Raw genomic sequence first — 25872 nt, forward strand, 5'->3', positions numbered from 1 at the left:
AACAACAATAAATTGATGGGATATTATTGAGAGTATAGCGTTACAAATAGTTAAGAGTTTAAATTAGCCCGATGTCGAATACTATCGTATGTATATTTATAAAATGTCCCGACAACGAAAATGTTTGATTTCGACTGGCTGGAAGTTATTGGCCCTTTTCCAAATAAGGATCGTTTTAGTTCGTGACATTTGTCAGTTTTAAACGGTACGTTACTCAATGGAACAAGCGAGCTTTAACTGCGCGTTTTGCGAGCAAACACGTGAACGTAAACGTCAACAAACTTGTGTTGTTTCTAGGTGACGTCATGACGTCACCACTTAGGACTTATATAGTTGTGAGTCATATTGACTTGCAGTTAATTTACTCGCATACTTTCTTTATTGGGTCAGATTATCACTAGAAATTCAATTTTCCACTGTTAATGATAACATAACAAAATTGTTGGCACAAACTGTTTTTGTTATCAAGTTTATATTATAAGCAGAATTTCAATTTAGCTTTTAGATTTGGTGTACGATTTGGTTTGGTATCGCTCTTTAGAAATCGGCAACACCTTGTAAATAAATTAGTATATTGTGCTATGTAAAATGAGTCGGTTCATAACTACATAAATTGACGGGAAAACTAAAATATCGAGGCGCCTTGAGCGTCAATGAGTGGCGGACACAAGCCCGCCCCCCCCCCCCCAAAAAAAAAAAAAAAAAAAAAAAAAAAAAAAAAAAAATACAAAGGAAATTATACCAAAAAGAAAAAAAATAATAATAATATTAATAAACACGCAACTAACAAGTATATATAAAAAAAAAAGCCAAATTGACGGTCAAAGATTGTGTTCACCCTAAAGCTCAAGCAAGACAAGAGGGTTTCGGTTTTTAGGTCGCACCGATAGTTACGATTGGGCCGCTATTTGGACCAAACTAAACATGAACAATATTATGGACGCCAAATAAGACATTCGTTTCAGACTTTATCACATGATTTTTGCAACCCGAGATAAACTTAATCGAATGAAAATCACAGCTAAAGTAGAATGTTAATTCTGTAAGTCCGACACCAAAATGGTCGAACATTTGTTTTTAAACTGTAACAAGATGGTTTAACCCTGGTTGTACATAATCTTTATTTAGAAAACAAACTGGCTGCTGTTTATTTTGTCTAAGCGATTGTACTAGATTTGTTTGTATGAATTTGTCATTTGTATCTAAGATAATTGTCAGCATAATGAACAATGTTATTAATTGGAGAACCCGGTGCAATCTAGTCCTCAATGAGGACGAAGTTTTCACGAATAATATTATCAAGATCGATAAAGAAGCCCTCAGATCATGTTTACTAAGGGAGACAAATTCCTGTGTGTCCTCAATGAAGACCAGACTCCAAAATTGACGTTTTGATATAAATCGAAATTGTTCATCTTTTCAGTTACTGTCCTTTACGTTCGTTTTAAGTTTAACGTTTCCTTGCATAAATTTGCTTTTTATCATATTTTGTTGTCTTGTTGTTTGATATGTAATATCACTTTTGTTCATTGTCTATTAATTACCCTAGTGTATCATCAATGAACTTAATGTATTAATCTAACAGTAAATGTATTAATGTTCCATTGAAGATGTTTTCATTTTGTTTACACTGGTGATGAATAAACGGAGTCTTAGAGCTTTATTCAGAGCTGTAATAGGGCGACATCATCAAAAATGCTCTAATAGGGCGATAGTTGTGTATATGAAAAAACAAATGCTTTATAGACATGTTTTTATGAAATTAATGATTTAATAAATCATTGATTTGGGAAACAACTTTTTGGAGGTCGCCCAATTATTTGTTATACAACTTGTGCTGCAATTGGGCGACACTAATATTTGTCGCCCTGTTATAGCTTTGTTTTATGGCGTACGCGAATATTCAAGAACAATTCGTCACTGGAGGCTGAAGTGGGGTTTCATTTACGTAGAAGGGAAACATGGGTCAAACACCGCTATATCACTATGTTCAAACCTAATGAACATGTAGGTGATTGTTATTAGTTGCTTTGTAAAACGCCACAATAAGGCGACAGTTATTTTTTGTCATGTAAGACACCACAATAAGGCGACAGTAATTATTTGTCATGTAAATCACTGAAACCTACATTATGGCATATAGTACTTAACTCAACATGTTGCAAAAGGTTTACATTTCTTGAAACAAAAGAGATCTTGAAGAGATCTAGAAGAGATCTAGAAGATGTCCCTCTTTTAATGGGTCAGTTGTGCACATTGAGAAACTTGTTTTGATGGATTGGTCTAATTATTTAATGTCGCCCTATTGTGCCAGAAATATTAATAATAATAACAATATTATTAATAACAATAATACTAATAATAAATATATATAAATATATATACCCGGGTGTGATCCCTGGCTACACGGCAGTTTGCGATTGAATGGCTTCTGACAGTCACCCCCGAACAAAGTTATTGACAAAATTGGGAGACCACCAACATAGGGCTAGATAGCTCAATTGGTAGAGCGCCGGCACTTTAAACCGGAGGTCGTTGGTTCAAATCCCGCCCTAGTAAATTTGTCTTTGTTCAATCCAAAATCATTTTAAAAAGTACCCAGTCAGTTTCCCTTGTGGTTTATTATTTGATATCTGATATAAAAATTCGCATCCCCTTATAGTGACCCCCTGTCTGCCGCTTCCCGGGTGTGATCCCTGGCTACACGGCAGTTTGCGGTTGAATGGCTTCTGACAGGCACCCCCCGAACAAAGATATTGACAAAATTGGGAGACCACCAACGTAGCGCTAGATAGCTCAGTTGGTAGAGCGCCGGCACGTTAAACCGGAGGTCGTTGGTTCAAATCCCGCTCTAGTCAATTTTTCTTTGTTCAATCCAAAATCATTTAAAAATGTACCCAGTCAGTTTCCCTTCTGCAAACTGACCCCATCTTTAGTTGTTTTGCTGCATCCAGCAGCAATACACCTGGTCGACATTGCCGGAAAAATACAATATATTTTTTTTTTTCGTAACGTACGAACTCACGACTAGGACTTGAATGACTTGCACGTACGTGTGTTCGATGTTCAAACGAGGCAAAGTCTGCAAAGTCACAAAAGTGGTAGGCGGGGTCATCCTCCATACAACTTTATTATTTTGATTTTTTTTTTACATATGTGAACAAACACGAAGCTGTTCCGTGTTGTTTTGATTGGATTATGTGCTTCACTGCCCAAGGAATCTAGAACTGAAAAAGATTTCAAAAAAGTTGTGTAGCTCTTGATGTATAAAAGGTCACACTTCACGGTTGACCCGTAAGTAAATGTCAACATGGGCCCACATCTACCAAAGACTAATCTGCAATGCCAAGGAGTATATCGGTTGACGCGGAAGTAGAGGTCAACTTGGGGTCACGGTTTTTCAAAGTTGATATTATGCTTAAAGGCAGTGGACACTATTGGTAATATTCAAAATAATTATTAGCATAAAACCTTACTTGGTAAATAGTAATGGATATAGGTTGGTAGTATACAACATTGTGAGAAACGGCTCCCCCTGAAGTGGAGTAGTTTTCGAAAGCACACAACTTCGTGTGACAAGGGTGTTTTGTCCTTTCATAGTTATCTCACAATCCGACGACCAATCAAGCTCAAATTTTCACAGGTTTCTTGTTTTATGCCTATGTTGAGATACAGCAAGTGAGAAGCATGGTATTTGACAATTACCAATAGCGCGACGACTAGCGCAGGCCTCCAGTCTTCCTTTATTATTTACGCCCGAAGAATCGATTGATAATACACTTCATACCTCAGTAGACTTTATTGATCAACTAAATTTACAATCTCATTAAAGACCATGCCAAATACCCCCTTCAGCTTTCGCTATTTAAAAGATCATGTATTAATAAGTACCCTACAATTTTCCTAGATTTTTACACTCATCTTGTATTTGAGAAAAAAAACGAAATTCGCGGCGAAAAATTACCCCGCAACATCAGGGCTTCCCAAACACGAGCGCCTTTCACCGATGGTGGCAGCAAACATTTTGCCAACAATAGTGACGTAACTGGACGTGTGGATCTGTCTGCCTGTGTAAGCGCCCCCCCGCATAGCAACGGTCTGGTTGCGGACTCACACTTAGCACGGCTGGCTGAACTTCTAGTTCCCGTCGTGCGTACCATAGTTGTACTGAACTTTTCAATGCACACATACAATACACTTTGTTATTACGTTTTGCTTTGGTTGTGTGCTAGTGGTTGAAAGTTAGTCGCTCTTTTGTTATTTATTTTAAAGCTTTCTTCCATTATCAATATGCCAATATTTTGTGTTGTTGGTGGCTGCAATAGAAATCAGAGGGATGATTCCGAGTTGGGTTTTTACAGATTTCCCAAAGATAATGTTATCCGCCGTCAATGGGTGAAGTTTGTAGACCTTACAAGATCAGACTTCACACTTTCTAAATATTCAAGGATTTGCAAAGCCCACTTCTTGGACGATGTATTTGATGATACGTGTATCATGAAAAAGAAATTGGGAATACCTGTTCGAATGGTTCTCACACCAACTGCCATTCCTACAGAAAAGAACCCATCTATGGCTGCCGTCGATACTGCTAGTAGTAGTAGTAGTAGTATTCCTGCCAAACGTATTCGACGAAGCAATACATGGGTACGAAAGCGGGTAAGGACTCCTCGTATTACTTTTAAATGTACTGTAGACACATCACGCTAAAACTATGACAACACCATTTACTTTTATCTTTTGACTCAACCGTTTATAATAGAGTAATATTGACTACAGATCAACCTCAACCCAAGACTTTGCACACTCGTCAGCTAATGATACAATCTCCTTATCTCCTTTTAGTGCTTGGGTTTCTTTTTTGCCATTAATTCTTACACAACACGGAAACAAACCAAAGTGACCTTGCATTGCTCATCATTATTGAGGACTGCATCGCCCATTTCCAAGTAGGTGTCCTTGGAAGGGGTGCCCCGGCTTGATGGTCATTTTCAGCATCATGCTTTCACTGGATAATAATAGTCTTAGGCCACTGTACAGTGCCGGCTTAGTCCTCCGTGTTTTTTTTTTTTTTTTTTTTTTTTTTTTTTTTTTTTTATAGTGTCTTTAATTAGTTCCCGACGTTATGCAACGATTGGGGGTGCAGGGTCAATCTATCTAAATCAAAAATTAAAAAGGTAGGCTTACATCCAAAAAATAAACAAATTTGAATTAATGACCCTACATTTTGGTTAAGGGTTATGTTATAAATACGTTCCAGACAAAATAATGAAATGTAAGGGGGGGGGGGCTATATATCACCTCCATGATACCATAGACCACAAGAGAACAAACTTCAAATTCGAAACTAAATCACACGTTTCTGTTCCTGTGTAAAGGAATTGGATGAACTTCTTAGCCCCTCGTCAAGTGATGACCTCCCAAGCTGATCTAATGCAGGGAGCCATTTACCTGTTTCTAAAGTGCCACATCCGGTCCACACTAAAGGACAACTTCAATTATTATAATAATAATTTACGTGTTCGTGATCCGATACCAACAGGTAGATGGAGGAATTCAGGTCGACATTAAAACGGCCGACTCAGATAAAAGCTGTCAAACATCCATTGAACGCAGGGTAGTCAAGAAACGATCCAAGAGTGTGCAAGTTAAGATTCGAAATCCAATAATTAGCAGAGGTTTGTGCATCATGGACAAAATTTAAGCTATACACAGTTGTTTTAACTACTATAATTATTTTTATTTTATCTTTGTTGGAAATGAAATTGTTTAATTATTTCTTTCCTTATATTTTTTAAGGTGTTCAGTGGTCCCGTAAACGAAAAGACATTTCAATACAATGTGAGTTGATCAGTGCTCCGAAGCTGGAGCTTAGACCCATTTCTATTGCTCCCGATGACCAGATAAAAGCACATGAAGATATGAACCATGGTGATTGTGAAATGGACAGTGACACTAGCGACAGTGATTACTGCGAGTATGAGAGTGATGATGACTACCACCCAGTAAACAGACACCAAAAAGTAACCAGTTTTGTCGGTGAATTTTACGTGAAAATTAGGTATGAATAATTTCGAACCAAATCGTCACCTTGCAAACACGTGATTTTTGTGAGGATTTCTGGGCACCTAATTTTTACGTTATATTTCCCCTTCGACATTACCGCTTAATCACGTGAATAGTCGAAGTTAGTTACAAACGTTTGATTGACAAGTGATTTTAAGGTAAAAATTTCCTATTTTTCACCTAAACAACTAACGTGAATTCAAACTGTAAATTACTGGTGCCGACAAAGCGTGAATATTTGGTCGTCAGAGCATCGGCGAATTCCGTTGAAGATTAACTAAATAAAAAGTGGTAAATATAACGTGTTTTTCACCAAATACATACGTAGTCATCTTACCAGTATAAATAACGAGATAATTTGGTTTTTCAAATGACTGACTATTACGTTTTCATACACACCAATTATTTTGGTTAAAGACTAACCACAAAACAGTGGTCAAAATTACGTGTTTTTCACCAAATACAAACGTAGTCATCTTACCAGTTAAAATTACGAGATGATTTGGTTCCTCAAATAACTGACTATTACGTTGTACAAACACTAGTTACTTTGGTTGAAGACTAACCACAAAATACTGGTCAATATCACGTCTTTTCCACCAAATACAAACGTAGTCATCTTACCGGTTTAAATAACGAGATAATTTAGTTTTTTCAGATGACTAAAAATAACGTTGTCAGAATACTATTCATTTTGGTTGACGACTAACCACAAAACACTGGTCAAAATTACGCGTTTTCCACCAAATACAAACATAGTTATCTTACCACTTAAAATAACGAGATGATTTGGTTCCTAAAATAACTGACAATTACGTTGTCAATACACGTTTTATTTTGGTTGAAGACTAACCACAAAACACTGGTCACAATTACGCGTTTTCCACCAAATACAAAAGTAGTCATCTTACCACTTAAAATAACGAGATGATTTGGTTCCTAAAATAACTGACAATTACGTTGTCAAAACATCAATTATTTTGGTTAAAGACTAACCACAAAACACTGTTCAAAATCACGTGTTTTTCACCAAATACATACGTAGTCATCTTACCGGTTTAAATAACTAGATAATTTAGTTTTTTCAAATGACTAAAAATAACATTGTCAAAACACTATTTATTTTGGTTGAAGACTAACCACAAAACACTGGTCAAAATTACGCGTTTTTCACCAAATACAAACGTAGTCATCTTACCACTTAAAATAACGAGATGATTTGGTTCCTAAAATAACTGACAACTACGTTGTCAAAACACCAATTATTTTGGTTGATGACTAACCACAAAACACTGGTCAATATTACTTGTTTTCCACCAAATACCTACGTAGTCATCTTACCGGTTTAAATAACTAGATAATTTAGTTTTTTCAAATGACTAAAAATAACGTTGTCAAAACACTATTTATTTTGGTTGAAGACTAACCACAAAACACTGGTCAAAATTACGCGTTTTCCACCAAATACAAACGTAGTCATCTTACCACTTAAAATAACGAGATGATTTGGTTCCTAAAATAACTGACAACTACGTTGTCAAAACACCAATTATTTTGGTTAAAGACTAACCACAAAACACTGGTCAAAATTACGTGTTTTCCTCCAAATACATACGTAGTCATCTTACTAGTTTAAATAACGAGATGATTTAGTTTTTTCAAATGACTGAAAATAACGTTGTCAATACACTATTTATTTTGGTTGAAGACTAACCACAAAACACTGGTCAATATTACGCGTTTTCCACCAAATACATACGTAGACATCTTTCCGGTTTAAATAACTAGAAAATTTAGTTTTTTCAAATGACTAAAAATAACGTTGTCAAAACACTATTTATTTTGGTTGAAGACTAACCACAAAACACTGGTCAAAATTACGCGTTTTTCACCAAATACAAACGTAGTCATCTTACCACTTAAAATAACGAGATGATTTGGTTCCTAAAATAACTGACAATTGCGTTGTCAAAACACCAATTATTTTGGTTAAAGACTAACCACAAAACACTGGTAAAAATCACGTGTTTTTCACCAAATACAAAAGTATTCATCTTACTGGTTTAAATAACGAGATGATTTGATCCTCAAAAGAACTAAAAATTACGTTGTAGAACATCATTTATTTTGGTTGAAGACTACCCACAAAAACTATGGTCATAATCACGTGTTTTTTTTACCAAACAAAAACGTAGTCATCTTACAGGTTTAAATAACGAGATGATTCGGTGTTTCAAACAACTGACTATTACGTTGTCAAAACATCACCTATTTTGGTTAAAGAATTACCACAAAAACACTGGTCAAAATTACGTGTTTGTGACTAAATACAAACGTAGTCATCTTTCCGGTTTAAAGAACGAGATATATATATTTTTTTATAGACTGGCTATTACGTTGTCAAAACACCAATTATTTTGGATGAAGACTAACCACAAAAACTATGGTCAAAATTACGTGTTTTTCACCAAACACACACGTAGTCAGCTTACCTGTTTGAATAACGAGATGATTTTGGTTCTTCAAATAACTGACTGTTACGTTGTCAGAACACTAATTATTTTGGTTGAAAGACTAACCACAAAAACACTGGTTAAACTGACGTGTTTTTGACTAAATACACACGTAGTCATAGTCATCCGACTGGTAAAAATAACTAGATGTTTTGTTTCGTAATGAGTTTTCTACTACGTCCAGCAACCGCAAGTTCATTGACTGAAACTGTTTTTTTTTCTTCACCATTATCTGAATATATAAGACTACGGAATCTTTGGTTCTGTAAGGACATAGAACAGACGACTTTATTGAGCGTATTATATGAGGTTGCTATAAGAAACAGACGGATACCGTTGTTATCTTAAAAGTAAGCAACACGTTTGTCATTAAATTAAACTGTGAAGAATTACTGGGTGTGGCAATACGGGTGCTGACTCCGGCAGCGGACGTTTTCAGTTAGTCCATTTGGGCAATTTTGCTTATAAAATTAATTGTAACACAAAATTTGAATGATTTTAATTAAAATAAGGGCAAAACAAAAGTGAAACAAGGAATAATCGCCCCTGACTAGCGGTGACTGCAAAATAGCCAATGGATATGACAGCCTATTAACCTATTATTAGAAAAACAAAACTTGCGAACTTACTAGCTTGGCGAGCTAATTGCTGTTTAGGACAGAGGGCCTTAATTGTGTGAGAGATAGCCTAATCATTTATTTCTAAGCAGAGCTGGTTTAAGTTTATCCACAGTTAACTTGTTTTCTGTATCCAGCCGTTCTATCAGAAGCGAACTATTTAGTTATTTAAGTCCGAGGCTGTAAACAAAATAATAAGTAGTTACCTAACCACCTTGTGTTTTACAAATAATAGGCGTACCAATGGAAGATTTTAACCCGCACTTTTAATCTGACGCGTGAAACAACGCCAACGGAAATAGAAAACGGCAAAGGGGCAACCTCCACATACAGACCAGCTATGGACGAAACTGTTATGCATAGGATGGGTTTGCCAGAATTGATTTGGTTAATAGGCAATGTCCCATCTTCCCCAGTGTACCTGCTATTTGGAAATAAATTTCGTTTTCGGGGCATTTGCGCAATTTTTTGTAACTATTTTATTTGGTATTGTTTTTTTGTTTTTTTTGTTTTTTTGTGAATTTCGCCCTATGCACACTTGATTATGACTTCGTTTTTTTTTTTAATTCATTATTTGTTCGTCATAATAAAATGATCTAATTGTATTATGTAAGTTATAAGTTTGCCTTTGCCGTTTTGCGCCCTCGTGCGATGCACAGCGAGATGATCGTTTTTTTTTGTTTTTTTATTCTCTCCGTACATGTCATGTTTAAAGTTCATTAAAGCAGTAATCTGCTTGTGATCCAACATCTACTACAAGTTCCATTGTTTTAGCTCACTGGTTTCGCGGGGTCCAGTGACCTTTCACCTCACCGACTGCTTTTCGTCCAACAGGTAAATTAAACTCTTTCAAACTTTCACTTTTAAATCTGTGATTTTGATATATTCCATATGTATTTATTGCTTTAAAATGTACTTAAATTAGCAGCAGTTGCCTCCTGATTACTCTGGGTGTATATTTTGTTAATACTATTGAAGTATATAGAGAGATTTTTGTTTTGGAAATTCAAATTGTAGAGGTTCGTAGAGAACAACGTGTTTTGTGTATCACGTAAGATTTAACGGTTCAGGTGTGTCGAGTGCCGTGGTTCGTGGGTGGGCAGCGGGCCATGTGGTCATACTGTGTACATGTACTTACATGTACATTTACATGTAGCTATGCCGGGTGTGTTGTTAGTGCATGGAGGAAGGGTTGGTGTGATTTTATTGATCGTTTTATGTTCGTTCACGATCAACTTTGTAGGCCTAAATAGTGCATATGATCACATTATCTTATTGTCTCAGTTAGATGGGATATATTATCCCTTTCAACTCGCCCCCTACGTAAATTCTGAAAAAAAGAAGAAATAATAACATCTTCTCCCAATAAATACTGCCCTCTGTTGGCCAAGCTTGGCATCATAAGCTTTCCAATGGTAGTATGGTACCCTATGTGCTACTACCTTCAGATTGCAAAGTGGAGAAGAAACCTGACTATTGCTTTTTCTAATGTGTCAGCTGTAAGTGTAATGCTTGTGTGTTGTGTATGGTTGTGTACGTTATTATACACGTTGTACGGTGACTTTCGTGCAAATCCTGCTCTTTATCTCATACAAAATGCTACATTTCAGCTTCAAAATGCCTCAAAAGAAGCCTGAAAAAAAAATAAATGTTGTCCGACATTCCAGGAGACATTTCAGAAAAAGAATAAGTCTTGGGTTTTGCTTTGGGGGTTTTGTAGATGAAAACGGCGATCTTGACGAGGAAGAAATGTTGAATGAACGAAGGCATTGATCCGACCATAGACTGCTGGTAATGCACATGTAAGAGCGAAATTCTGGGAGGTAAAAGTAATATTTATTTGTATATTTTACCTCTATAGTCATAGAAAGAGCAGTCAGATGATGTAGATTTCAAAAACGGCACCCAAAATAATAATGATAAAATAAGGACATGCAGAAAAATACTATATAATTTAATTAATAATTGAATAAAATTTAGACATACATTAGAAGATTACTGTGTTGTTTAACTGTTTTTACAGAGTACCAGTGTAACTAGCCAGCTAGACACCATTCCGCCGCCCGTTTTGGTCACGATATAGGAGCTACTGGAACTATAACCAGGAAAGTAAGTGTCCTATTTAAATAGTCTAGACCAGATTTCGAACTAAACAACTTCGAGCAGCATTTTTGAGTAAAAAGTTTGTGCTGATTGCGAAAATGATGGATACCAAGGCTACATTTGAGTCCTTGTCCCTGAATCCAAAAATCGGGGATACAGGGCTTGAAATTTACGCTGGACCGCAGGGACGAGGCCAGTGATTTTAGCTTTGGTCCAGTAAACTTCATGCCGAACAAGTCCGACGGTCTTTTTTTTTTTTTTTTATACATACTAAAACTATTATAAATAATAATATGAAATTTATCTTTCATTAAAAAATGTATTTCAATCTCACTTTAAAATTAAAGTTTTTGTTTTACTTGTCGTCAAATCACTCCGAGCACGGAATGTCAATCCGTCCTTGGTATCCATCATTTTCGGAATCAGCACCCCCAAATTAGGTAAACTAGGTATGTTACCAACTTCTCAAAAATGCCGCTCACCTCCTTAACTAGAGCCCTTTTTTGAAATCTGGTCTAGGGGTAAGGGTAACATACATGTAGGCCCTAATCTAAAACTGTTGTCAAAACTCGACATTTTGTAGACTTATGACACACTTAAAAATTTATAGATCGCTGTAATTACTGCTCTAAACAAAATAACAGAATCGTGAAATTAGGCTTTATCCAGTAATATTTTATACAATAAGGAGTATTGTTCTCATGCAAATATATAATTCTTGTTACAGAGAAATGAATAGGCGTAAGTACCAAAACACCTACATGCAGTCTAGACGTAAACGTCTTTGCACCGTTCGGCAACATGAACAACGTATATCTCTAAGCAAAACAAGCACACGTTATGATAGTACAAGCGATGACACTGATGATAACAATGTTTTTAAACCTGACCAACAACACGAGCGTGTTCACTCCTCATCTCACACGGACAACACTGCTTTCTCTCTGGACACTGAGAAACGAATCTCAACAGATGAAAATTCAAGTGGTGCATGTTTTCAACTAGACACAAACCAGGACGGGAACTTTGTACTGGAATCTTCTGACGATTCTCTGTCATCCCCACATCCCAGTCCAGTACAAACAGACACTGAGAGCGAAAACGAACAACTAAAAGGTGACACGTTTCAGGAAAAGTTACAGGACTGGGTGCAGCTGTGCAGTATACGCCTTAATCATGTCGACAAGTTATTGGGGCTCCTAAGAACAGTGCTTCCTGATTTGAACCTTCCAAGGACTGCCCGTACACTGCTCAAAACAAAATCAATGATGAGTACCGAGAAGTCCGGAATGGACTATATCTTCTTGGGTGTAAAAACAAAATTAAAAGAGCATTTGGAAGCTTATCCTTCTAGTACTTTCCATACTGAAACTGCAATAGAAATTTCTCTCAATGTAGATGGTGTTCCTGTATTTAATAGTAAAAACACATCAATGTGGCCCCTTTTGTGTTGTATTCACCTTACACCAGTTACAGTGTTTACTTGCGTTCTTACATATGGCCCCCAAAAACCAAAGGATGACGAGTTCCTTCGTGAAGCAGTTGAAGAGATGAAAGAAGTGTTGGCCACTGGGTTAGAGATCCATGGCAAGACCATTCATTTTGTCTTGAGAGCTGTTGTTTGCGATGCTCCTGCTAGAGCAATGGTTAAGAAAGTTAAACAATTCAATGGTAATTATGGTTGTGATCGCTGTAAACTTAAAGGTGAGCATGTGAGTGGACGCCATGTATTTACACAATGCAACAACTTGCCATTACGTACAGACACATCTTTTAGAAAGCAGGAAAACGAGGGACACCACACAGGAGTCTCAATATTTTGCAAACTCAAAATCAATATGATTTCTGCTTTCCCACAAGACTACATGCATCTGCTTTGCCTTGGGGTAATGAAGAAGCTACTGAAAGGGTGGACACATGGTACATATGAGATGCAAAATCGGAAAAAAACCAGAATGTTAAAGCCCCTTACAGCAACAAAAGTAGCTCTTATATCACAGAAACTAGTGGCATTGCGAACATGCATACCTGACCCGTTTGCAAGAAAACCCCGTGGACTTGACGAACTCGCCCACTGGAAGGCTACAGAACTCCGGCAGTTCCTTTTATACACCGGCATCACGGTGTTGCGAGATGTATTGGATGAGGATTTGTATGAGCACTTTTGTCTCCTATGCGTTGCCTCGAGGATACTCATCTGCCCAAGACTGGCACAGAAATGCTTGCCACTTGCACGCCGGCTTCTTATCAATTTTGTTGAAAAAATGAAAATCCTGTATAGAACTACATCGATGGTGTATAATATTCACAGTCTCCTACATCTATGTGACGATGTCCAGAACAACGGAAGTCTTGACAAAATATCTGCATTCCCATTCGAAAACTACCTCCAGTCGTTAAAGAAAATGGTCCGGAAGAAGAGTGACGTTGTTATTCAGGTTGCCAGACGGATAAGTGAACAGCGAATCAAGTTGAAGAAAACTGACCCTCGATCCCAGAATGTTAGGTGCGTCAAACCAAATAATGCCTATCTGTATGGCAATGATGTGCCAGTTGAGGTCATCCAGGTGATTGAGGTTCCAAACAAGGAAAACAAATACGAGTGTTGGGCCTCAAGTACACGACCACGACAATTCCTACTAAATGGACAAGATGCCCGGGGTGTGGGGATGTTTGTTGTCGTGTGGAAGAACTTGAAAAAAGTGATAGTTTGTCAGTCACAATTGACAAAACGGGGAATGTTCTTACCATTCGACCACGAGTCTGGGTGTCACCGTCTGTTCTCAACAATTCTGCATGGCTATTAATTATCAAGTGAGGTTCTTCCTAATAATGAGCTCTGCAACGCTTACATGTTCTTTACATCATTCATTTTCTAAATATAAAGAATGGCCTCTGAAGACGGCGCAAGACTCTTTTATAAAGTGGTGGAGTTTATAGACGACCAGAAGTGTGGAGTAGTACCGAACAGCTGGCTGTTTGGAGAAAACGTGAGTATCTATCTGCAACACCAACCAATCTGAAACACAAAATCTTGTAATTTTGTGTGGACCATAATTATAACAAAGATAATAAACACAGTGACCAATTTAAAGCACAGTAAAATGTAACAAACATGCACAAAATGCAATACCGGCTACTGTTAGGTCATATATTGTGTACAAAGCAGTTTTATCCAATTGATTTGTCTATTTTGAAGTGCTGGATGAAGTCATTTTATAAAAGTGGTTTATAAAAATGGAAATGCATTTTCATTTAATGTGTACAAAACATTTGCACCCGAATGATTTGGCTATAAAGTAGTTGATGAAAGATTTTTTTTTTAAATGGTTTATGAAAATGGAGGTGCATTTTAATGAGATATAGTATTACCTTAAACTGTTTTGTTTTTTTCTTCCTTCTTTTCTTTCTCTTTTACTTATTATTCAAAATTTTTCGCAGCGAAAGGATTTTTGCTGGTGGCCAGAGCAAAATTTCAACATCAAAAGACTCATCATTGACCACAAAAAGCCGAACCCGTCGAAATGGAAAAAGTTCCATGTCCGTGTGTTCCATGAGCGGTTCCGTAAGTTTGCACTCAAATCATAATGACATTTATTTTGTAATACTTCTGCGTTCAAAGAAAAGGAACATTTTGTCTTTTAACACATTGAACTGGAATGAACACCAGTACATATCCCGGTTGTGAGAACTGTGTCCCTGAGCAAGACACTTTACTATAATTGCTTCTCTCTGTCCAGGGGTAAATGGACACCTGTGAGGGCAAAGATGGTTCTTGTGATTGATTTAGCTTAGTGCACTACATATTTGGCAGCACAGGCTGTATATTACCCAGGGAGCTGAGATGGTTTATGGAATGAAAAGGCCCAGTGATCAGGGGTATTAATGTTGGAAGCGCTTTGAGACGCGGTGTATAAAGCACTTTATAAAAACTGAATATTATTACTATAATTATTTGGGGCACATTTATTGATTGTCTGTTTGTGTTTGAAGCCGACGTTATACAAAGTATTTTCATCACATTTTTGACAGATACTTACCTGAAGGCTGATAAAGCCGTATCACACTATAACTCTACGTCAGACAAATACGAGTCCGAAGAAGAAAGCAACAAAGATGGGCAGGTTGGTCGGGGAGCAAAAAGGTCATCAAAGACAACGAATGGTGACAAGCGGGGTAAAGGAATCGATGATGGCGAAGAAGGCCGGGAAGGGGACAATGAGGAGGAGGAGGAGGAGAACATCGAGACACAAGAATCCGACGAGAGAGCATCCCTTCAGGAAGAGGACACATGTAAGTAGTAAACTCCAGTACATTTCACATGTTTGCAACCAATTAACATTAAGGGTCACATGAAGGAAGAAAATTAATTTAACATCTAAAAAAAGGATATAAATAATACAAATTTCATGTCCTGTTTAAATAGATGAGTAACTCCAGTAATTGTTAAAAATCTGTTTTCGTCCTCGGTCATACAGTTATTAAAACAATTACATGTATGTGTGTGTTTCACACTCGTTGTGACCCACGTCATCATTGCCATTCTCGACGAAGTAAGCCATTTGTTTTGTATGTGTATAAAAAACTTCAAATTTCTTAACACTTCATTATTATTTTCTTTGTAGCTGTCGTACTGGTGACCGATGCTGATATGCACAATGCAGACGTGATGGATTCTTCAATCGATGAAGAGCGTTCACCACGTACAAAACGTAGATGTATTAGTTTTGGTGAGTCACATTCTCTATATATAACTCAAATATTTGCTCCGGAAAAAAGGTTCTTTTTAGTGAGTTTTACAACCCCTTCCATCCTCCCGACCCTTCCTCTTTCTCAAACCCAACCCCCCCCCCCCCCACACTTTCTTCCATGTAGATGCATTAAAACATCAAACATTAGGTCTGTTCTAACCATTGCTATGATTATTTGGAAAACAGGGACCTTTGTCTCCCGCAAAAACAACATTCAAACAGTCAGGGAATGGTTTATTACCAGATACCACACCGATAACATGTGATTTCCTTTTCAACCCCCCCCCCCCCCCACACACACCTTTCTCTGCCTATCTTTTGCTGTCACGGATTTGGTTTTGAATTTCCCGCTCCAGGGTATTTCCGCTTAAGTTCTTTCTGGGCAGTGTGTATCTCTTTTCCTCGTACCTTCCCTCAGTTCCAAACCCCACCCCCTACCAACAACTGTTCCGCTTTGCCCCCCCCCCCCACCCCCCCCCCCTCCATAATTAAGAACTGTACACATATTAACGCCTCATACGCTCTTTAAAGCCTTGGTTTCCATTACATGATTCTCCATGTACAAGGGAAGAATTTTATAATACTTAACCTCAAGCTTTTTGAACGTTTTGAGTGTGTCCCGGTTTTACTATTTTTCTGTGCTTGTCCTCGAATTTGGTTTATATGATGCACATGGTTATTACCATCAAAACGTTGTTTGTGGTCACAATGTTCTCATCTCCTGGTCTGTTTGCACAGGCCTACTTGTATGATTTCGCTTTTCCTCTTACACACATTATTGATCTAAAAATGCCATCATTACCACTGGAGCTGCCACATGTGAGAAGGGCATTGCACTTTTATAGCAGCAAAGCATTATGGGAAAACGGCATTTTTCATGTTATGCTAAATTATTTAGCAGCCATATATAAAGACAAAAAACTTAATTGTTGGCAGAAAAGTTGTATTGAACAAACCTAAGAATCCATACAATTAATATAAAATAGTTTTAGTAAAAACCTGATCATGTGACCAAACAAAGATGGCAGCCTCCATGGAGAATGTAAACAAAGGTGAATACATACATGGCATGAAGTGTGTTACCAAAAGTACTCCTTATGGGCCATCAAAACCTCTCCAATCAATATCACATAGATGGTTTGACTGACTGGAAAAAACAATAACCTTTTCAGTTCTCCAAAAGGAAGAATGTCTTTAAACTGAGGGGCATTTAGCTACAATATCTGGGTGGAATAAAGCAGACACATTGGAACTATTTATTGTTACGCTTAATTGTTACGTTTGTATTAATTGTGTAATTGGTGTATAGTTTCAGTGTTTCAGCAATGTTAACACGTCGAAAACAAAAAGTACGTTTCAGGGAATAGCTTTTTATTATTTTCTTATCATACTACGGGATATGCTTTTACCACTTTGTTATCATTTGTACAGAGGATGGACAGAGAATCCTGGAAAACCAGGAAAAAATCATCTCCATCCTTGAAACGATGGAGTTCAAACATCCCGTTGATGTTGAAGAAGAGATTCGGGACATTCTTCCTTCAAAATGTTCTACAATTCAGGAGCTCCTGGATTTTGACGAACAGTTAAAGGGGAAAGAGCCCCTCTCTAAGACAGCAAAGGCAACCTTCAAGAAAAGGCGAGAGCTCCTGGTAAGAAATCATCCTTTGATAAGATACACTGCTGTCCTGATCACGTTTTTTTCAATACTGAGCGTGAAACTTTAAGTGAATATTTCAACAATGAAGAAGATCTAGATATCAACTACAAAAAATCCAGGGACGATTTGTTTTGTAACCCTGAGTGAAGGACAAACAGGGTTTTGTCTTTGTTTCAACACCAGCATTGCACTACTACTGCCATATATGTGTTGTAGTGTTATAAGGCTCGCAACCGCCAATTTTGGCGCTTTTGTAATAATCTAGTCAACAATTAATCAACACCATGAATCAAACAGTAATAAACGTTTTCCTTTCTCTTATTGCTTGCCTAATTTTCTTTAAGAAACAATACCTAGTGGTGAAGGCTGCTGGAGAAAAGGAGGCAAGGCCAGTACTAAGGAAAATGTTAGAGGCAGTGGCATCGGTACCAGTACTGGCAATGCTTTCAAAGTGTGGCCAGGAAAGGAAAAATGGTGATGCCAAGACATCCTTGCAGGGTCTCACTCTATATACGATCATTATCAGTAAGTAAACACTCGACTTATTAATTTTACTAACTTAAAAAACCGTATTAACGAAAGCTATACTTTCTGCGAGTTAAAAAAATTTGCCCTAAAATTGTATGCACTCCTGAAAAAAGAAACATGTACGTAGAGTCAGGTAAACACATTCAAACCTGTAACTTATAACACAAGGATCCCCTGCTCAGGAAAGGTACCTGGTTGGAAAAATTCAAAACCCTAGGGTGTTGTTGACCAAAATGTACAAACAAAAAAGTATGTCCCTGATTGCATGTATTTGTTTATGTATGTGTGCCCTCATATTTGCTGCCTTGTGGAGTCTATAACAAAGGGACAGTCAAGTACATGTGGTCTGTTATGCAGGTTTTCTTTCTTTTCACCCTTTTTTTAAAGGGGGGCTCCATTGTTCTTTGATTGTTCTAAAAACTCCAGCCATCCGGCCCCACATTTTTTCGACCCTATTGTTACGCCAAACTTTCGATGGTCCTGTTCACCGAAGGACTGCTTCAGGGAGAAAAAATGAAAACTAGTAGCATAATTATTATGTGCTACTTTTTTCAATAGTACTTCAGTGTCCTTATTTGCCAAATAAATATCAACTTTCTTTTTATGTATCTTAATCAAATTCATACACAAGGCCTGCCTCATTTTTTTATTTTTTTTTTCATAATTTTTTTTCCAAGTTCTTGCCATTTACTTTTTAAATTTTGTGAAGCTTGTTTTTTTAGAACCACCAGTGAAACAAATCAAATCTGGATTTCAGAATGGAAAAAACAATTTATGTTTTGTTTACTAGTGTGACAAAATGTTTATTGTTAACCAACATGAGATAAATTAACAGGCATAATGATGTTTTGTTTTTTTCTCCATATTTCAAGGGGCATCAAGAGCTAATAGAGAAAGACCTATCCAACAGGCAGAGTTAGACTCGAACCTTGTTAATATACTTAAAGCTTATCCTAAGCGAAAAGCTGTCAAACTTCATCCAGTATTGAGTGTACCAGAAAGAGAGGACACCAGTGAAGAGGAAGCATAAGATGTATATCTTAAGCACTCTCTCCTGCTTCTTAGAAAAAAAAGAATGAAAGAAATTGATCATTCCTGAATTAAGGTACTCATTTTGCAAGCTGTCCACGGAACACTTGACAAAACAAATGTCAAGCAAAGCATTTTAGCTGTACAGGGCAAGTCAAAATGAAGTTAACTGAGATTTATGATTTAAAATCAAAACAGCAACTGACACTCAAAACCCTTGTGAAGCTCATATTAAACAAGCATTTTTTCCTGCTTATCTGAAAAAAGAATGAAACAAATAGATAAATTGTAAGAGAAGTTATGCTTAGCTGTTTAATTAAAAAACACTCATGTTTGTAGCTGTACATGGAATATTAACACTTGACTCAATCTAAACATCTGGGTAAGTAGGTTTTCTTTTAAAGGCACTGGACACCTTTGGTAATTGTCAAAGATCAGTCCTCTCACTTGGTGTATCTCAACATATGCATAAAATAACAAACCTGTGAAAATTTGAACTCAATTGGTCGTCGAAGTTGCAAGAGAATAATGAAAGAAAATTTGTGTGCTTTCAGATGCTTGAATTCGAGACCTCAGCTGAGGTCTCGAATTCAATTCAAATATTTTAGTGAGAAATTACTTCTTTCTCAAGAACTACATTACTTCAGAGGGAGCCGTTTCCCACAATGTTTTATACTATCAACAGCTCTCCATTGCTTGTTACCAAGTAAGTGTTTTATGCTAACAATGATTTTGAGTAATGCCCCAAAATTGGTATAAGAACTTACCTGGTGTAGAGCAATGGAGAGCTGTTGATAGTACAAGTATAACACATTTTGAGAAACGGCTCCCTCTGAAGTAACGTAGTTTTTGAGAAAAAAGTAATTTTTCACTGAAATATTATTTTAACTGAGCTGAGGTCTCGAATTCATAAGGCGTCTGAAAGCACACAACTTGTGCGACAAGTGTGTTTTTTCTTCCATATTTTCTCGCAAGTTCGACGACCAATTGAGTCCAAATTTACACAGATTTGTTATTTTATGCATAAGTGGGAAGACTGGTCTTTGACAATGAATTACCAAAGATGTCCAGTGCTTTTAAGTGGAAAAATATTCAGGGAAAGTCATCAAGTTTGGCAATGAACATTATGCAGGGAAATGTTGGTGAGGAATGTACAATTCTGGTAATTATTTTCATTGTTTTGAAGTTTGGATGCTGATGTCATTATCCCTTGGAATGTGTATTGGAATGGATAATTTTATTTTTAATTATTAAACTTGTTAAAGTTGGTGAGATACTTTGGAATAACTTTTCATTGAGACTGAATAGTTTTGCATCTCGTTACAGTTATGGTTATGTGTTAACTTTTGTTGTTAACAATTAAAGTGTGAAACAAATTAAAGGATACGTTTTGTAATGTTGATCTGTAAGCTACTAATGTATATTTATTTTTAAATAATGGTACTCTATAATCTAAACCCGTATTCTATAACTGGTGAAGAAAGTGATTACATGTATTAGAGCGCAAACGGGGATTTCTAATGCCGAATAATAACGTTGTTATTAGGTGTGCAACAATTGGTTTCTTTAACCGATTGAAAACGTAATTATTAGGTTTGCTTAAGGCTGTTTGTAACGGGTCAAGAACGTGATTATTCGGTATGAAAAAAGTGGTTTCTAGAACCGGTTAAGAACGTGAACACCAAGCGTGCAAAAAGGGGTTTCTGTAAAGGATTAAGAACGTTGTTATCAGGTGTGCAAAAAGGGGTTTCTACAACCAGCATAGAACGCGATTATTAGGTGTGCAAAAAGGGGTTTGCTGTAAAGGGTTAAACACGTGATTATTAGGTGTGAAAAAGGGGGTTTCTACAACCAGCTTAGAACGCGATTATTAGGTGTGCAAAAAGGGGTTTCTGTAAAGGGTTAAACACGTGATTATTAGGTGTGCAAAAAGGGGTTTCTACAACCAGTTAAGAACGTGTTTATGAAAGTGAAATTCACGTGGCATTCACGTGCAGGGTATGACGTGATTATTTAGCAAAAACGCATTAACGCCTCCGAAGAGATTTTCACGTTTTTTAAGAACGTGATTTACTGGGCGTGCACAAAAGGGGTTTCGACAACCAGTTATGAACGTGATTATTAGGTATGCAAAAAGGGAGTTCATATGTCGGGATATTGACGTTTTCATTAAATGAGAAAAACAGTTCTTTTATAATAGAATAAGAACGTGATTATCAGGTGTCCAAAACACGTTGATAAACAACCGGCAAATAACGTTATTATAATAAGGAAATGTCCAGTGTATTCCATTGAGGCCTCCAACGAGATTATCCCGTGCTTTGAAAAACGTTATCTGTATAGCTGATAATAACGTGACCTTTAAGTGTAAAACAAACTTGAATCAACAACGGATAAAACACGTGAATATAACGCAGGGTAATCGCGATTCAATAACGGGTATTTTACGTTATTTTCCGGTTTGGAATGCGCGTTTTTTAGGATTGGACTGGTAACGTTATTATGGAAGTGAAATTCACGTGACATTCACGTTCAGGGTATAACGTGAATATTTAGCAAAAACGCATTAACGCCTCCGAGGAGATTTTCACGTTTTTAAAGAACGTGATTCACACCAAACCTTTTCTCGAATTTCACGTGTTTTTCACGTGTTTTTAACGTTCCTTTGTTTACTGGGCAACCATCAAGCGATGACGGCAGTAACGAATGTGCCCTGTAAGTTCATGCTTGTTGGAGAAATGCCATTGCAGTGTAGTAAAACGCCCCTCCCCACAAAACAAAAATAAAGAACTTTTATCGGCTTGCAAACTTATTCATTTTATTTTATTGTCATTGAAATGTCTGACTTTAAATAAAATCTGAACTCGTAAAGACAATATTGCAGGTATCCAAGGCATGCGTAACCTGATCCTGAGGCAAAGTGACAAATACCCACAATGCAACATGCACTGTGGACGGCCTGGACAACATGGGAGTAGTGATGAGGCGTTCTGTTTTTTGTTTTGTTTTTTACCCAGAAAACTGGCACCTCTGTTGTTTATGATTTAAAGTTGTAATTATGATTTAAATACTTTAAATATGTTCAATAAATAAGTTATTTGTTTTGTTTTTTTTAATAATTAGTATTAATAATAATACTGATAACGAAAACTTGTCAAGTGCACAAATCCATCAAAGTGCCAATGGCGCTAAATACAATTAATTGTGGTCTCTTTGCAGTGACTCAGGCCCTGATGAGGACGCCCCTTTGCACCTCGAGCCAAAGTACACCGTATTCAGGTCGAAACTTCTTGTGCTCTTCCGAAGGTGCATGAGTTGTGCCTCCCTTGCTGAAGGGAAAGTTGATCGGACAGTTGGTACAATGGTTGTTGTAGTGCAAACATGTACCAACTGCACATCCGTCACCAAGTGGGAGAGCCAGCCCTATGTGCGGGACACACCGGCAGGGAATATTCTGCTTTCGACGGCAATACTGACTTCTGGGGCATCTGTTAGAAAAGTATTGCGAGTGTTGAACCAGTTTAGATTGGCATGCACGACGGAAAATACCTACTTCAACCACCAACGGTACTATATCCAGCCTGCTATTGTGAAGGTACACGTTTCTTCATTGATGTTTGTACACTAAAACAAAGAAAATATTGATTTAATTAAATTATTAATTAATATACATTAAATTGACTCTATATTTTTTTTATCAACTTGGTACAATATTCAAGTATTCGATATAATGTTCTCCAGGTGTGGCAAACGGAACAAACGAAGCTAGTTAGAAACCAGCAAAGACAGAAAATTATAATTGGCGGAGACGGAAGATGTGATAGTATGGGTCACTGCGTTAAATTTGGATCATATAGTGTTATGGATCTTGGAGCCAACAAAGTATTGGATGTACAACTTGTACAGGTACACTTTATATTTAACGTATCCCTTTTTTATTTCTAGCACTTGGTTAAAATTTTATTTTGTCTACTCGCCTATCTATTTTAGTACCAAAACAAATACTAATAATCGATATTTTGTTATTCACTACTTGAGTTTGCTATACATTGTAAAACGCTTACTTCACTCAGAAGACCAGCCGCCTTGCGCGGCGCCTTTGTTCTTTGCTGAACTCCCTGGTTTTGTGTGACGGAACATTTTTGGCGTTGGCTTCCATAAGTGCTCTCCAAAATTTGGCCTGCATGCTTCAAGGCCAACTTGGACAATTATTGTTCATAACCTGTCACCACTTTTTCATTTGTTCTGGGATAAATGAGTTTCGAATTTAATCGAATGAATATTCCTTGGTAAAATCATGGTAAAATTTGGTGGAAAGGTGTTGACCCACGTTGTGAAAACGCTACGCTTGTTTTGAGAAATACGTTTTTGATTGTAGATTAGCCGGCACCTCCTGGCTTAAACCTTGCATCAATTGTAACATTCATGTGCGTTATCGTGTGCTTTTTATATACTCGATTTCAGAGCAATGAGGTGAAAAACTCAAACGCCATGGAACTTAAAGGTCTAAAACGTTCCGTCAAATGGATGGCATCAAAGAACGTGGAAATAGACACCATCGTGACAGACAGACACCTACAGATTGCCAAGTGGATTCGGGAGAACCTTTGTGAAAATGGGGTGTCACACTACTTCGATGTTTGGCACATCGCTAAAGGTAATCCTATTACTTCTGTTTATTGGGCTCGTTTGCAGAGATGCCACGTCCAGAGGCCAGCTTTGCGTGAGATTTTTCAAAGCTCACCACCACCCCTCCCCCCCCCCCCTTCGGAAAAAATCGTCAGATTTAGAGGGCCTTTCGAAAAGGCCGCCCAATTTATTTATTTTTTTTTTTATAAAATAAAAAAAGAAAAAAAAATGCAGAAATTTGGGCATCATGGCACAGGTGTTCACTTCTTGTCAGTTCAACAAGTTTCATGAATGTTTCAAGTGTTTCAGGAGACGACAATCATTATAAAGGATTCACATAATGTTGTTCACAGGAATAAAAAAGAAAATGGTTGCTTGTGGCCGACAGAAGGACTGTGGCATCATTGTGGACTGGATTAAAGCCATTGTGAGCCAAGTAAGTTAATTATTTGACAACTTGCTCTTTACTAATGAACTTATTAATTTTATTGTGAATGCATAGGGCATGCATGCATCACAAGCTTATATAAATAATTAAATAATGTGATTCCTTTGGCAGGTGAGAAATGTTCAGATTTCATGAATTAAGAATTATTTTCCAATGGTATTGTAAATTGCGTTACACTCCTTTCCCACCCAGTCAGCATGGGGAAAACCACGTGGAGTCTGTTAAAATGGGATTTAATTAAGTTCAATCAAATTTGACTATTTTTAACAGATATACAGGATACCTTCATCCAATTCATCCGGGGACGGAGAACTGATGGCAGCTAAATTCAAATCCACAAGCCGTCACATCATAAATGTGCACGAAGGACATGACGAGCCCTACCCGGTCTGTGCACATGGGCCACTAACTGGACAACGAAAACAAAATGGTTTCAGCCAGGTAATTTTAGATTTGGTACTCTTGAATTAGTCAGGGGGGTAGTCATGGGGGGAGTAGGTGATTAAAAACCTCAAACAGCCAGGGATGTAGATGAATGTATAAATGCATTTTGTTTATTTTATGTAAAAAACTTAATTAAATATTTAGTTTTTTAATACACAGGTTCCAAACCATATGAATTGTTGGTTACCAAAGTATTCGACAATACGAGAATGCAGAAAGCCATCTACAAGCTCTCCCCCTACATGCAGACGTAAAGGATTCCATTCACTGATAAACCAGTTCGCCCCCAAAATGGTTGCCATTTCATACGAAGGAATGACATGCAGGTAATCATTCATGAACAATAGTCTCATTTACTGTATTTCAATTACCTTTTTATAAAATCAGACAATATCTTAGAAGGTTTTCCCCTTATACATTCAAGGTTATATTTGTCTGCTTTTCACTACAACGAAAACGCTGGGAGGGTTCAGGCAAAGAGCAAAGACGGAAAACTACAGTATGGAATACAATATCCTCGAGCAAAGAGTGGAGGCCACACTGTCGTTAAAGTTCTTCAAGGTGAAACATTTAGTAAGTATTTTGTTATGCAAGCTTGTTTCACACTAGAGATAAACAAAAACTGTGTTGGAATGCATAAGAGTTAATGCAAAAATACATTATGCAACATTATGTTTAAATATTTTCTTTCTTTTCAGATTATGCCGATCAGGTCACAGTTTTAGCATTAGAAAACTGTTCAGGCGGTGACAAAACACTACGGCAGAGAACACCAATATTGGCAAAGAAGTTGTACACAGTTTTCAGACAAAGTTGGTGTATAAGATGTACATTATGATTATGAAACACGTGTGTGCGCTTTGAGAATCCTATAGAAGGACAGGGAAGCAGGGCTCAGTATCATGGCTCTGTTTAATTCGGCCCATATCACTTCCAATAAGCAGAAACTAGTTAATAATTAATAATAAGGCAGTAATAATGAGTGCAAGAGTAATAACCAAGGCCATAAAGAAAACAAAACTTAAAAAACATTACTGGCCTCATTATGGCAAACTTTGAAATTACAAACAAAAATATTATGAAC

At 37.1% G+C, this 25872-nt stretch overlaps 2 protein-coding genes across 2 annotated transcripts; both read left to right on the plus strand.

Moving 5' to 3' along the window:
• The first annotated feature begins 4290 nt into the window (after positions 1-4290).
• Positions 4291-19498, plus strand: LOC139942707 (uncharacterized). The gene is made up of 10 exons (XM_071939507.1): positions 4291-4659; positions 5543-5678; positions 5800-6005; positions 9971-10030; positions 14741-14864; positions 15332-15592; positions 15925-16029; positions 17482-17702; positions 18055-18235; positions 19111-19498. The coding sequence occupies exons 1-10, from the start codon at positions 4291-4293 to the stop codon at positions 19266-19268; spliced, it is 1821 nt and encodes a 606-aa protein (XP_071795608.1). The 3' UTR covers positions 19269-19498.
• Positions 19499-21950: 2452 nt separating this feature from the next.
• LOC139942961 (uncharacterized) lies at positions 21951-25577 on the plus strand. The gene is made up of 8 exons (XM_071939785.1): positions 21951-21982; positions 22487-22862; positions 23009-23173; positions 23732-23924; positions 24250-24332; positions 24615-24785; positions 25213-25361; positions 25487-25577. The coding sequence occupies exons 2-7, from the start codon at positions 22578-22580 to the stop codon at positions 25336-25338; spliced, it is 1023 nt and encodes a 340-aa protein (XP_071795886.1). The 5' UTR covers positions 21951-21982; positions 22487-22577; the 3' UTR covers positions 25339-25361; positions 25487-25577.
• Positions 25578-25872: the final 295 nt, after the last annotated feature.

This window comes from Asterias amurensis, chromosome 10 (assembly GCF_032118995.1).
Source record: "Asterias amurensis chromosome 10, ASM3211899v1".
NCBI classification, from domain to species: domain Eukaryota; kingdom Metazoa; phylum Echinodermata; class Asteroidea; order Forcipulatida; family Asteriidae; genus Asterias; species Asterias amurensis.